Genomic DNA, 14,727 nt, shown 5'->3' with positions numbered 1-14,727 from the left:
AAAACTTGAGTCTCATTTGCACCACTGAGTTAAATGCTCTGCTGGACAGAGTAAAAGAGGAAATGGGTGCGTTTTGTCCTTCATTAACGCCTTTTCGCCGCTCTCTTCTCCAGCTAACCTCTCAGACAAAGAGCTGAAGAAGCTGAGGAACAAGCAGCGGAGGGCCCAGAAGAAGGCCCAGCTGGAGGAGGAGAAGAAGAACGCAGAGAAGGAGAAGCAGCTTAAAAACCAGAAGAAGAAGAAGGAGGATGATGACGAGGAAATCGGGGGGCCTAAAGAGGAGCTAATTCCTGATAAGCTGGTCAAGGTTAGAGAGAAATACACGAAGAGTCATAAAAACTGAATTGTCCGTAGGGCGCTGAAAATCTGTCTCTGGCGTGGCTCACACAGGTGCACGTAGGAAGCGATAAATTGAGCGGAATCGGTTAATGTGATGTTGACTTTTGTGTCCGCTCTCTGTCACATCCTGTTTACAGGTAGAAAATCCACTGGAAGAAGCCGTCAAGTTCCTGATGCCTCTCAAACACCTGGTCAAGGACAAAATAGACACACACCTACTGGCCTTTGAGATCTACTTCAGAAAAGGTTGGCAAGCACACTCATTTCAGTGATACTTCACTGGCGTTCCTTGACATTTTACCGTATAGATACGGTCTCTTACCTGTCATTTCTGCTTTACAATCCATCTTCTCTTTTCAGAAAAATACCTGCTGATGCTCCAATCGGTGAAGAGAGCGCTGGCCATTGACCCAGACCACCCATGGCTACACCAGTGTCTAGTACGCTTCTTTAAAGGAGGTACGAGAGAGGGTTCTGTATTAATACCACAGCTGTTAAAAGCACCACATGTAGTCGATCGTTTTCCATTTTCATGTCTTTGTTTCACGTCCTTTGCGTTTTTAAAGTACCTTTTATTCCTATATTCTTACTTCCTTTCTTTTTCTTACATACTTCCCTCTCCCATCTTCTTCCCCTTTTTGCTACTTCTTTGTCTCTGTCTTTTGTTTTCTACATTCCTCCCACCGTTACTCACATCTCCTTCCCTCCCTCCCCCGTTCAGTGTCCGAGAGCAAGGAGCTGCCAGAGGTGGTCAGGACGGTGCTGAAGCAGGAGATCACCCGGTTGTTCGGAGACAGCAACGCGAAGAGCTTCAACCAGGCCTACCTCACCAAGCACTCAAACTCCATACCACACCGACTGGCTGGTAGGCCCCTCTCCCTCTCTCTCACACAAACACACACACACACAATGGATAGGTTCACATTTTCAATAGTGAGGTTAACATGATACTGACAGAGCTTTCACAGGTGGCTGTGTGTTGTGCCTCACCTATATTGTACCAGTCATCTTTGGATATTTCAATCTTGAGTTCTGTCTCCTATTTATCTCTAATGTACAGGGTTGAGCTTCTTCTGTCCATCAGCAAACCTTCAACCTTCAAACCTACAACACTGAAATCACTCTACCAACACTTGTATGCGTTGCACTGTGTCACAACTACTCTGTTTGGTTCATAAAAGAAATCTTCCCTTTCTCACAATATGATCTTAGTTTTAGACGCCTAAAAACAGTCTTAGTTTTATAAGCTTTTGGTTTTGCGCCTGTCGTAAACACACACATTCCTGGAAACTGACGGGAACTCTTCTCTCCCTCCTGCAGCTGCTAAGATGATGGTGCATCTGGACTCATCAACTGAAACGAAGGCAGCAGAGCTGGCCACTGCACTAGATGAGTCACTCGACAACCGAACCATACAGGTATGCAGTCATGGAACAACAGCTGTGTGGAATACATTAGTGTTAGTAATAATACACAGAGGAAGTACTTTTATCAATCCAGTCCTTTTATTGCGGAAGAAAAGCTAACCTTATTAACCTGAGCACAGCCCATATTTCACGTGTAAATTGTGTACGGCTCGGTTGATGGATCAGTAGTAATTAGGGGGAGGGGTGTGTAGAACTTCCATTTAAAGTTTTCTTCTTCCTCCATCAGATCTGCACAGAGACCCTGGAGTGTCTTCGGAGCGGCCTCCTGGGCGACTGTAAAGAGCGTGCGGAGTCGTACCGCGCCGATTGTCACAAGCTTTACCCCTACACGTTAGCTTTCGCACCGCCCGGATACGAGGAGAACGCCAAGATCGCCAACGGAGACGTTTCCACGGAAACCGAGGAGCTAGCCAATGAGATGTGAGCGCGACTGAACAACAGCGGATGAGAAGAGGAATTGGGCCGAGCACGGAGCCTTGTGGTACGCCTGGCAGCCATTTTGTAGAGCCAGACACGGGAAGCGAAAAATGGGTGTTTCGTTCGTTGGCTCAGCTTAATCGGGTCTGACCTGGCATGGCTTGGCGCTCTCTCCCACACGGTGAAAATCAGGACTGTGTGTGTGTGTGTGTGTGTCTGTGTGTGTTGAGAGCATGTGTGCAGTTGTGTATATTTGTGGGCAAGGGGGTGGGGTGGGGGGAAGAGGAAGATAACAGAATGGCCATTTTACTTTTTTAATAGAGCTGACAACCGTGCTGAATATGAAAAATAAACAATAGTTATTGGCAAACTGTTGGGAGAAACTGTGACGGACTGATGCGGACTGTCAGTTTCCTCTGAGATGATCGATAACAGTGACAGAAACCACTCGAGTTTGACTCAGTGCTGCTCCGACACTCGCCCATCGCGTAACTGTGTTCCCCTTATTTTAAAAAGCTAATTTAAATGAAAATAGGACACAACTGTCACTGGGGGTCGGGAGACTGAGCTGAGTGGATCTGATCTGTGACAGATCTGTAGGAAGCTGAGCAGGAAGAGTTACTGAGGACCCCGACACTGAGGACATCCAGCAGCCACCGGTGTGTCTGTATCTGCTGTAACACTCCAGAAAGCCTCTGATCTACATGTGGCAGTGCAGTGGGGTGTGTGAGGGAGGGAAGGCCCGGTCTCTGCGTGAACAAAGTTGCCTCACATGTGAACGTTTTCTGGGGGGTCAGACTGTGCTTCCTTCACGGTTCCTGGTTAAACTGGGGAATATGTAATCCTCTGTCTGTTATTACGGAGCACCTTGTAGCACAGATTTAAAAACTGTATTGTGTGTTGTGCTCCATTTCAAATACACTGCTACTCTAAACGTTTTTACATAGTTCTGAGAGAGCTGGATAGATCTAAGCAATACCATAGACACCTTCCTGTCCATAATGGATCAATGAAACTCTTGTTGATAATCATTTCTAGATCTGGTTACACTGAGCCTCCTGGCAGAGTCCCCTGTGCTGCTGCTTTGTCACCGTTACAAATGGTTTTATCTGCATGTACACAGGGACTCTAACAGTCAGAGTGGAAACGAGTACATCTGGTACACGTACTGTACATTTTACTTCAGAGGGCTTTTCTGTGCTAATAAAAATGACTCTTCTGAAGGTCACAGTTCAGCATCCAGGCCCGTTGCCTGTGGTGACAGAAATGAAAACGCTCCAAGGCGAGTAAACGAACGAGCACCTGGAATTTGTTTCAGTTTTTCTGTTTCCCCATCATTTTCTGCCAAGTAATCTCTTTTCTTCCCCTTTTTCCTCTAATTTGGGTTCTAATGTGAAAGATGAAATCTGAGATGGCGATGTATGATATCTCTGGATTTTTGTATTAAAACCAAACGAAAGAAAACAATCTGCTTCTTTGCATCTGTATGTGTAGGGTTTAGTTACGGACCAGGTCAAACCAAATGCAGGTGTAAAATACATTAAGTCGGTTAGTTAAAATTAGGATTTTATATTTTTAACCAACTGTAAGCCAGATTTTATGTCATTGTCACTTGGGATATATATATTTTAGAATGAAGTCAAAGGAGAGTTTTGTAATGTATGTCTCCCCTGAGTTTAGCTCTTGTCTTCATGGCATCTTATTTTATTACATTTGAAGAAACGGATTAATTCTGTTGCCTGTTGAGGTTATGTCTATGGGCTTCCTGCTGGGTTTTATTATCAATAAATCACAACAACAAATGAAGACCGTGCTGCTGTTGAGCCGGACAGGGTTTTTACCAAAAGTATGAATGGAAATGACAACTTACAGGCGAGCAGTGGCTGTGGGGGCCGGTGGGACAGGGAGGTTACAGGTAGACAGAAATGACTGTAAAGGGAACCTACCAGCAGGGGGCAGCAGCGTGCTGTTTTGACGGGGGATCTGAGGAGACATGTCCCCACCACATTTTGAAATGGCTGATTTTTGTCCCCACTTTAAGCATTTCTTCAAAATGTTCTGAAAATAGTTAACATTTCTCGGTGCAAGCTAAAAAAGTAACAAGCTGCTGATTACTGCAGTATATTACGTTATATTTATGAAATGTCACCTGCTAGCTTTTTTTGTTTGTTTGTTTCTCCATAATAGACATTTTCACCATATTGGAGCAGAAAATGTCTCCAGGATGCAGGAAATTGTGAAAAGTGTTTAATGCTTCAAACCTCCCCCAGACCCCCGTTCATGTAGGCTCATTTCAGCATTTCCTGTTTCTTCATAGTATTAAAAATCTTCTTGTCTTGTTGTCACGTCTCGTGGCCCATGGTGTAACATCACGCCCCTAATCTAAGCCCTTATGTCCCCACAACTTTCCAACACAAAGTAACGCCCTTGCGAGACACGTCACGCATTCACCGTGAGACACACGCAATTTCAGCCAGTTCACACGCCACACTTTGTATCCTCGAAGTTGTCCCGTTATATTCAATTAATGGACGATCATTTTTCTTCCGAGTTCATAGCTTTATCTGTAGCCTACTAAACGCCAGAGCCGTTAAGCAGGTAAGAAATTAAAATGTGTCGTTTCCGGGTGAACTCTGGAAGTTGGAAGCGCGAGACCCGATGGATGCGGTACCTGTAGGTCCCCCCCCCACAGCATTTTGATTTTTCGATTCCTGGACGAAATCACTTGCCTGTGATCGAAGATAGTGAGAGCGGCTGATGTTGGGGAGTGGAGCCAAATGCGTGCTGAATTATTATTCATGATGAAGTCAAAAACTCTCCAACCTCTTTGCAACCAGAAGCTTTGGCTTTTTTTAACCAGTGGTGAACAAAGTAATTAGGCCTATTCAGATACTTTTTTTTTTTTTTCTTCAAAAAATAAAAATAGGCATATACATCACTGTAAAATACTCTGCAAGTACTGCATTGAAAAAGTTTTAGTAAAAGTATGTAAGTAGGCTATAAGCAGAAAAATGTAGAAGAAGCCTATTAAAAATAAAAGTAGCCTACTCAAAGCAGAAAAATGTCCCATATGACTGTTATACTTTTATATATTATATAATTAGATTATTATTCCTTGTGCATTAATGTAGTTGGCTGAGGTTGAACTATTTTGTATCAGACTGCAATTAATGATTATTTTTATGTATTAATCATACGGTATTTCCCTTTGAGATGTGGTGAAGTAGAAGTTAGAAAGTGGCATGAAACAAAATACTCAAGTTCAGTACAAATATCTTGTGTGCTGAAGTACAGTGTTACTTTGTTACTGTCCACCACTGGGCTTAGCTTTGGTTACCTGAAACTAAGGAAAGGACAAGAGATTAAAACAGCTCAGAAGATCATTGGTACCTATCTCCCGAGCATCAGTAATATCTGGACAGTAGGACAGTACCCACCCCAGCCAAAGCCTCTTCTTCTGGGAAGAGAGAGAGAAGTTTCTGCTGCTGCACCCTAAACTCTAATTCATCCTCAATTTCACTATATAACCTGTTTTGTGACTAAATAAATCTACCCACTTACCTACCTATTATTCTGAAAGCACTGTGAACTTATCAACAATAGCTATGTTTCTCAGTATACAGTATAAAACTATATTTCTAATACAATAATAATATGTAATGCAATACATCCTAATTTGTTCCATTTACATTTGGGTTTATTGTAAAAATAACAGCTTTCATTTTGTGTGTGTGTGTGTGTACTGTTATTGTAAGTTGCTTACTATGAACAGTCTTAGTGGAGTGGTGCACAATGACATAGAAATTTGTGACATATATGTTGAAACTCGTGTATGAAACTCAAATTTGAACTTATAAAACATTTTTGTTAATCTTAGAGTGTCCTTCTAACAATAAAGCCACAGTATTGGAGCGAGTGAGCTCTCAAAGGTTAATTGGTTACTTAAAAATGAACTGTGGGATGCAAATAAGTATTGCAACCATATTTTAGCTTAACAACATTTAAACTTAAATGTGCCTAGTAACTATTTTTAGTCATGACAATAACTTTAATGCTGATGCAATAGTGCTGCAAAATAATCTTTTGTATTACACACATGTGAGATTGAATCAGCAGAAATATGTATAGTTTTGACAGCAAATGATAAGAGAGATGAGCAAGAAATTTCCATTTTAACATTTTTATTGATTGATTTATTACAAATTTAGAATTATGAAACCATTTTACTTTTTTGTGGTAATTTAAAATGATCAATTGCTAAATTGTCTTGAGGAAAGTGGAAACCGGAGCACCGCAGTAGGTAACACACAAACTCAGAAAGGTTCAGGAGCAGGACATGGACTTTTGCCTTCTAGCAATGCAGTCACACTGCTGAGGTGGCCCTCAGAGCTCCAGTCCTGTCCCACCTCTCAGTTAACCAAGTTAACCTCCTGCTAGTCCCTCAATGATGGGCAGAGGCCAGTGGAGGAGAGAGTAATCTGGACGTGAGGCAGGACTTAAGCTCTCAATAGAATTCATTTTGAAGGAAAAAAGAGAACACCAGACATTTTTTTTCCTTCAAGATGAATGTTACATTTAAACCATGCCACCACAGTAGGCAACCCACAAACTCAGAAAGCCTCAGGACCGGGGCTCGAACCTTCACCTTCTAGCTATGCGGTCCCACTGCTAAGATGGCCCTAAGAGCTCAAGTCCTGCCCCACATCATGGTAATTTAGAATGATCAATTGCTGAATTGTTTTGAGGAAACAACAAAACAACAATGAGTCATGAACATTTTTAAATCATTTTGCAGAAAACAAACTCCAAAATACTCTCAAAGAATACCCTACAAAACAAGATTTTCTGTCATAGTTGGGCCAGAAACTAGCACATTGCTAAGGTGAAGTGCTTCAATGTTTAACATCTAAAGCGTGTAGTTATGGCTTTGCCCAGAGCTGAGAAGAACTTGCTGATGGAGCTTCTCCTACTGTATGGCTGGGGTTGAAAATAAACTCTCAGCAATGCCGTACAGTTCACACAGGTCCATGAAAACAGCCGCTGTGTGGTTTTCAAATGTGTTTGGGGGATGTCAGAAAAACATTTAGGCATGTTCACATCCCATACATTTTTGGACAGGCGTTCAATTAGGCCCCCTGCCTTCCTAACTTTGAATTTCTTATTTGCTTCCTCGATGGTCAGCCAAACTAGTCTTTCTGCAAGTAAACCGATGTCTATTTTTCATCCTGAGGTTTGCATGAATCCTTCATCTTGAATTCACTTTCAATGTCGTGTTCAATATTTTTCAATTTAAGGTCCATCTTTCTCTGAGCGTCTGCGCTGTGATAATTCTGTAGAACTCTGTGTACAACTGTTTCTGGTCAGGTCTACAAAATAATAAATAATTTATCAATTACCCCTTTATATAATGTTCTGTGACCTAACAAAGGCGCGTCAGGAGACTTCAAAGGAATGACTTGTTTGTTCATGACATGACATGTACTTGGTTTTTTTTGTTTTCGTTTAAAAGTTGCTCAAAACGAATAAACCACAAGGAACTTCACCTAATCATTACCTATCCTGTAGCCTACCTAAAGTTGTTGTTCATATGAGGGGGAAAATGCAAGAAAGTTTTGCCTACCTGCCGAGATTTGCATCCACCTCTTTTCTCAGCATAAATGACCGTTAGCCTATCACCTGCGAGGAGCACGCGATTCTCGGCAGGCAGGCAGAATTCGGCACAACACCGGCTGCCGGTGTGACAGTTTAAATGGTGGCTAAATTAACTGGTGATAGTCCCAGGCTTGGTTTCAGGATCCATAGACTGCTAACCAGGAAATACGATCCGATATCTACTTAATGTATCGTCATGTAGATAAGGTTTCTGAATGTAGTTTGTAGGCTACATCGTTAGCTGCACGATGATGCACAGGGACCTCTCCCACCTCATTAAAACACTGCAAAACGTCAATAAACCGTCCAAATGTTCATGTTGTCTGTCTGATACGGTCGGTTTAAATGTGTTCTTACTTACATACGGGAAACAGGCAGAGGTGTTTGACGCTCAGAAGGAGACAGGGAAAATAATATAAAGAAATATAAACAGAAGGACAGGTTTTCTTATACCATCTTTGCTGCATACAACTTTCTGTGCCGCTGCCTTCTCAGGCAGGTCCCTCACCAATTAAACATTTTGGACAAATTAAAAGTTTGGAGGACAAACACATGGACCTAAATTATGTGGCAATTCTTCGTGTGGATCTGCCTAGAAACTAAAGCCTTATGCTGATTGCTGCTCGTCATTTCATCAACTCTCCACCCTCAGACTTCATGACCATGCTGCCAACTGAAGAGCAGAGAGGGAGGCAGGCTCGCTCCCTCTCTTCTCATTCACGCTGCTCAACCCCGTGGACAGTTTACAAGAAGAGGTTTGGCGTAAATGTCAGACTAAACCATCAAAAGAAACTATATTTTTGCGTAACAGTCAACCTTAGAAACCTTTCCTGGGGATAACGTTTGACGCCGTTTTTGCGCTTTGTTTTCTATTGAGTTTGCTGTGGGCGACAGGTAAATGGAGTCCTCTCTTGAGTTTTCCAGCTCCCTGGGCAGCGTGTCCTCGCTGCTGACTCGCTGGCGGACCTTCAAGGTGCTGGTGATCGGAGACTCCGGGGTGGGGAAGACCTGCCTCACACACCGACTCTGCGCCGGAGAGTTCCCCAGCAGAGCCGAGGCCACCATCGGGGTGGACTTCCGCGAGAGACTGCTGGATATTGATGGAGAGAAAATTAAGGTAACTGGTGAGGTTTATGCATCACTTCAAACAACAGAACGAGACGGAGGAGAAATGCCTTTTTACGCACAGTGGTGGTCCTCCAAATGTTTTAAAAACCGAGTTCTAATAAAGTTGTCCTTGAAGATTGGCCCTTTGGGGTTTTATGTTAATCACCTGCAATTTTCTAAATGAATTGGGTGGTATTCAAAGGCCCAATTCAACTAAAGAAAAAAATACTGAACCACCTGCAACTGCTTGTTGAAAAGAGGACAAAATAGTCCTGTGCTTTTAAAACTTTATCATGCTTTATATTGCATTTATCTCCCCTGTTGGCTCTAAATGTTCTAGAGGCTCTTAAAAAATGTCCTGCACTGCAGTGTGGCTCTGCTGAATTCACACAGAGTTATTTGTCCCAGACTGAATGACCCAGAGAATTCTCTGGATGGCAGAGCTGCCTGAGTTTGCAGGACTAATGCAGCCTGTAAGTCACTGTGAGGATTGCATGCTTCTTGATTATAGTGGCATTTTTGCTGTTTACATCAACAGCCTCATAAATCATCTGATTCAGCTTAGATTTTTTTAATCCTGCAGTTGTGATGTGAAGTTTAATTTGAACGCATCTTGTAAACACAATAAGGGCTTATTTCATGATTCTATATTAAAACTGTGGGTGTTAGTTGGATTGTGCTATTTCCTGAGTGTTTTGAAACCACCACATGACAGAGGAAGTGCCCGCTAGTGAGGATTTGTTGATATAGGGTAGAGGCGATTTCGAGCTTTGTTTCCAGGACAATAAATTGATAAGGTGATTGGACAGTCCTATGTGTCTTTGGTTCACAGTGAATGTATAATGTAAGAAAGGTCCCAGGTTCTTAAAAAAGTACTTGGATGTTGAACAAAACTTGATCACAGTAACCAGAGCTGTTTTGTTAGACCTCTTGGGCAAGTCCAAGTCAAGTCTCAACACAAGTCTCATGTCAATCAAGGTAAGTTAAATAACAAATCTCAAGTCACAAGTCCTCATAAGCAAATTTGGAGACCAGATTTTTCTGGTCTCCAAAGGCTGACAGTTAAAATGACTGTATCTGTACGTGTTTACTGTGTTTATACAAAGTTGAGACTGAGTTATTTTAAAGCATAGACCTAATTATCAAATAGTTAAGTGTGTGGCTGTGCAAGGCTGGTCCCTCGTCAGTTAAAAAAAATCTGTTGTCAAATGTATTATTATTTTAGAGAGAGCCACATAGTTGATCCCTGATTTGAACTGACATTAAGAACTTAATTTATCTCATTCAAAGAAACCGTGACAAAGCCCAGCAGAGAGATCTGACTTTCTAATGATCAGATCAACTTGTTGATTTCTTTTCTTTGTTCCCTCTTAGTGATGACACATCGCGTGTGTGTGTGGGAGTGTGTTTTTTTTCCCCTGGTTTGGGGTATTTCAACACACGATTTCTTTTCCCAACCGTGCCTTCCTCCTTATTCATTTCCTCTTTCTCGTGTTTTTGTCTCTACCACCTCCTCCTCTGTGCCAGCTGCTGAGAGAGAGAACCTACACGCAAATGTCAGTCGCTCACTTTCTCCTTTTCATTTTCCCTCCTCGCCACCAGCTCCAGCTGTGGGATACAGCGGGACAGGAGCGTTTCCGGAAGTCCATGGTGCAACACTACTATCGTAACGTCCACGCTGTGCTCTTCATATATGATGTCACCTGCCCTTCCAGCTTCAGCAGCCTGTCTGCATGGGTAGAAGAGTGCAGGCAGAACTCCCTCGGACAGGAAATCCCCAGGTAGCTACATCAGCTCTCTGCATGTACTGCTACTCACTAAAGGACAGGAGTCTTTGATTTAATCACATGGAACACTTCTACTTCATCCTACGACCATATTACTTTTTTTTTTTTTGTGAAACTCTTAATATCATCTCCCTTCATTTGTCCCTTTCTGCTACCTATTCTCCTCCCAGGTTCCTGGTGGGTAATAAGAGTGACCTCCGTGACCCCCACAGGACGGACGGCCAGGTGGGGCAGGAGCGAGCGATGAGCTTCGCCAAAGCCCACGGCATGATGTTTTTTGAGACGTCGGCCAAGAACCCGCCAAACAAATGTGTGACCGGTCGCCGGGGTAACGGGGAGGTGCCGTATCAGCAGGATAAGGTGGAGGACATCGTTGTTGCTGTTGGTGCCAAACTGAAGAGGCAGAAGAAACCTTCAGCAGTGAACACCCTGACGTACAGCGGGTCCTTCAAACTCATAAACAAGACAAACCCAAAGAAAGAGCTGTGGACCTGCTGCTGAGAGAGAGACAGAGAACTGTTGGCCTTTTCAAATGGAAGAACATGACTTTTTAGCTCTTTATGAGTGAATGACCACATTGTGCACAATTTTCATTTTTGACCAAAGACACCAAAAATGCAAAACCTTTACATTTGAAATACATTTGCTGTTACTCCCACACACAACTTCAATATTTATACTCTTAACTAGATGTCCTTCTTGGAAATGTTGTGTATATTTGTGATCTTCTTGTTTACAATAGCTGCAAAATAAAGACTGTGAATGTAAACATTAATCTGAGCCAACTGACCTTTTAGTGCGGTGATTATGTGTTTATTTTAGCATGTGTGGGAACTACTGGGAACTCGCTGTGGCTGAGTGTGAATCCCCTCACAGTATCAGAACACTATCCACTATTGGGCAACTCAGTTCTGTGAATGAAGAGTTGGTGGTGTGAGGGTTGAAAATACTGTGCATTAGCAGAGTAGCTCCGTAGCTATTAAATCTGGGTTTAATTACCTTCGAAAGATGGACCTTGGCTGACGTGAGGCGTCCATGTTTGTTCACTCTTACAAATTATTTATTGCAAACTCCGATAAACTGGAGTTCACAGAAGAATCTGTTCCCAAGTCAAAATCATGATTTGGATGTTGACATAAATGTCAGAAACTACAAATGAAACCAACTCAAATATGATTTTGTGGTGGACCACAATTTGACCAGCATCATGTGAACACCATGATGTCGCGGTAGAAAAGGGGCTATAAACATACACAGCAACTCTTACAAACCTCTACTCGCTTTCAGCCACCAACTGTCTTAGGCCCTGTAACTATTTCTATAAAACTAGCTCTGCTAAACGTTAGATCTCTAGCTAACATACTTTTTGATGAATGACCTTATTACAAATTAAAATTTAGGTGTTATGCTTTTAACTAAAACCTGGTTAGACACGAATAACAATGCATCTCTGACATCTGTCAGCGAGACAGGAAAAAAGAGGGGGCGGAGTCGCCACTGTTCACTCAAAACTGTTTTGCGATACAAAGGTGCACCTCGGTAGGTTTTCATCGCTTGAATATCTTGCCCTTGTGCTCCAGGCAGAACAAGCAATACTCATTATAACATTATACGGGCCTAAACAGCTGTTTGTATTTGTCCCATTATTCTCCCAGCTGGCCGCGCTTCTTTTCACCAAATGTAATCATCTTAAAGGGAGACTGACTCTAAGGCTATGAAACTTAAACTGTGAAAGCCTTGAAAGTGGAAAAAAATATTATTAACAAAGATACAGTAATACTGGACACATTGCCAGGAGGGTTATACTTTTCTGAGATCATTACAGTTCATTTCCTACTATTGACAGACAGTTGAATCCTTCCCCCCTCCTGACCTCTGCCCCTAGATGAGAGGAAATTGCAACTTATTTTAACAATAAAATCACAACCCTCAGAGCTGGCATTGCTAAATCTGCCTGTGACCCCTGCATTCAACCTTGTGAAAGGCAGGCAACCATGAAAACTCACCAGCATCTCAAGCCCGAAACTTTGCAAGATTGTTACTCTGAGCAAACCGTCCTCATATCGTCTTGACCCCGGTCCCCTCTCTACTCTTCAAGAGCATTGTCAATAGTCTCTCAAACTCTGTCTTGAACATTTTAAACACATCTCTTGAAACTGGAGTTTATCAGGAGGCTTTCAAAACTGCTGTTGTGAAACTTCTACGGAAGAAGGGTTGTCTAGACTGTGGACTGCTAACAAAAACAAAGAGAGAACACATCACTCCAGCTACACTGCGCTGACTCACTGTTGCCTCGAGAATTGATTTTAAATTAATTAATTTTTTGTGTACAAAGCTCTCAACAGCTTAAGACTGGCCTAAATCACACATTCCCTGTTGTTTTATATTCCTTCAGGGTGCTCTACTGATGTTTTTTAGTTACACAAAACTGCAGAAAAAAATGGAGATGCAGCTTTTTTTCAGCTATGCTCCCAACTTGTGGAACAGCTTACTCAAATATATTAGAGAGGCAGGCTCTGTTTAAATTTTAAACGGCACTAGTTTCAAGTTTTTAGCTATTCTGCCTTTACTAGTAGTGATACTACAAAGGGCACTGTTCCAGTCAACAAAGCACAATGCTAATGCACATGTAGATTGAGCAAATTGTCCCAAATCATTTGATTGGATCCGCTTATGTAGGCTATATGCTAGATGAGTCATCACAAGTATTAGTATTTTTGCATGAAGAGAAAGGAGCTGGATTTTTAAATATAAGTATTATATATGTATATAGTGCCACTCTTTTAACATGTATTTGACAAAGAGATCGCAGAACAGATTGCCCACAGTGCAGTCATGCACCGGTCTTGTGCATGAGCAGTGTGGGCAGTGTGGGCGTTGGAAATGTATCACATGTGTTGTGATTCTGTGTCCAATCGATGATTCAGAGGTCTTCACATGATGAGGGCAAACCTCCTCTGCTCATTGGTCTAGACAAATGTATATCCTGCAACACAACAGGGGTAACGGCAGCCGGTGTGTGTGTGTTCACATGCAACTGTCATATTGGTGCAACATTCGACAGCCAATTGGTAGATGTCCCTCTCCAGACTCAGGAAAGACTAGAGGAGCGGATGTCCCACGGCAGTTCTTTTATGTTCGTCTAATTTGTAAATTTATAGAACTCTAAAATAAAATGCAATGTACTGAATTAGTGGGGAAAGTGGAAATAATGTGAAGAAAATAAAAAATCCTTTATTTTGCTGACTATTTAATGTTATCATTTCAGAAGCATATTTTTGGCCATCTGACAGTGTCTGTAACAGATACTTAAGAGGTGGCCTAGTTAAGTGAGAAAATGAACAGAACAGCACTGACACAGTTAGAAACTGGGAGCGTAGAAAGACATGGGAGTTTATCGGACAGGAAGAGACTTTTCAAAAGACACAGTGGAGTTGCAATACGGGAAATGTGGGATCCAATGTTTTTAGAGCTTCAGCACAACTAGGGAGTAAAAGTCAGGATATCTCTACGTCTGCTGCTTCGATTTTGACCAAATACATTTTATATGTGTCTGTCTTTTTTCATCGCATTTACAAATGAAAACCAATACAATGCCCCTTTTCTCAATTCAATACACTCAGGGATGTTGCCTCTACAGTCCTACTTGGTCTAGTATGACCAGTAGCCTATCGTCATTGGCTAACGCCAACTGTATTGCTGTGTAACTGATAATACAGAGAGACAAGAGTTCTTTCCACTTGTGCTACTGTTACACTAGCACTAACATCATCCTGTACCTGTCACTCCTGGCAACAATTAAGCAAAAGTACATTGTCTTGCTTTAAAATTACTTTTGAAAGTTACTAAATACAGTAAAAAAGAGAAATAGACCATCACAGATGGCTAAATTCCCAAATTTACACTGGTATTCTGTTGGTGTTGTTGCCTGTTCAACCACTGGAGGGCGACAGAGACACTACATGGGAAGCAATTCTAGGTCCTGTTTTGCCTTTCTA

At 42.1% G+C, this 14,727-nt stretch overlaps 2 protein-coding genes across 2 annotated transcripts in view; both read left to right on the top strand.

Moving 5' to 3' along the window:
* The window catches only part of naa15b (N-alpha-acetyltransferase 15, NatA auxiliary subunit b), an 18,875-nt gene extending 15,225 nt beyond the window's left edge, over positions 1-3,650 (top strand). The window contains exons 18-20 of the mRNA XM_046046522.1: positions 1,061-1,204; positions 1,660-1,757; positions 1,993-3,650. Of these exons, the coding sequence (XP_045902478.1) occupies positions 1,061-1,204; positions 1,660-1,757; positions 1,993-2,190 (440 nt within the window). The 3' untranslated portion in view covers positions 2,191-3,650. The remainder of the gene's footprint in view (positions 1-1,060; positions 1,205-1,659; positions 1,758-1,992) is intronic.
* A 4,835-nt stretch (positions 3,651-8,485) lies between these two features.
* On the top strand, positions 8,486-11,509 carry LOC123969279 (ras-related protein Rab-33B-like). Its single transcript, XM_046046523.1, has 3 exons — positions 8,486-8,952; positions 10,545-10,723; positions 10,900-11,509. The coding sequence occupies exons 1-3, from the start codon at positions 8,734-8,736 to the stop codon at positions 11,228-11,230; spliced, it is 729 nt and encodes a 242-aa protein (XP_045902479.1). The 5' UTR covers positions 8,486-8,733; the 3' UTR covers positions 11,231-11,509.
* Positions 11,510-14,727: the final 3,218 nt, after the last annotated feature.

Source organism: Micropterus dolomieu, linkage group LG04 (genome assembly GCF_021292245.1).
Source record: "Micropterus dolomieu isolate WLL.071019.BEF.003 ecotype Adirondacks linkage group LG04, ASM2129224v1, whole genome shotgun sequence".
NCBI classification, from domain to species: Eukaryota; Metazoa; Chordata; class Actinopteri; order Centrarchiformes; family Centrarchidae; genus Micropterus; species Micropterus dolomieu.
The sequence above is the reverse complement of the archived record's forward strand: the minus strand, read 5'-3'. Positions and strand labels throughout refer to the sequence as shown.

Bases quoted from the DNA above. Each gene is read 5' to 3' on its own strand.
- LOC123969279 (XM_046046523.1), top strand. From the start codon at position 8,734: ATGGAGTCCTCTCTTGAGTTTTCCAGCTCCCTGGGCAGCGTGTCCTCG. The intron at 8,953-10,544 runs GTAACTGGTGAG...CCTCGCCACCAG, and splicing joins TTGATGGAGAGAAAATTAAG to CTCCAGCTGTGGGATACAGC. The intron at 10,724-10,899 runs GTAGCTACATCA...TTCTCCTCCCAG, and splicing joins CTCGGACAGGAAATCCCCAG to GTTCCTGGTGGGTAATAAGA.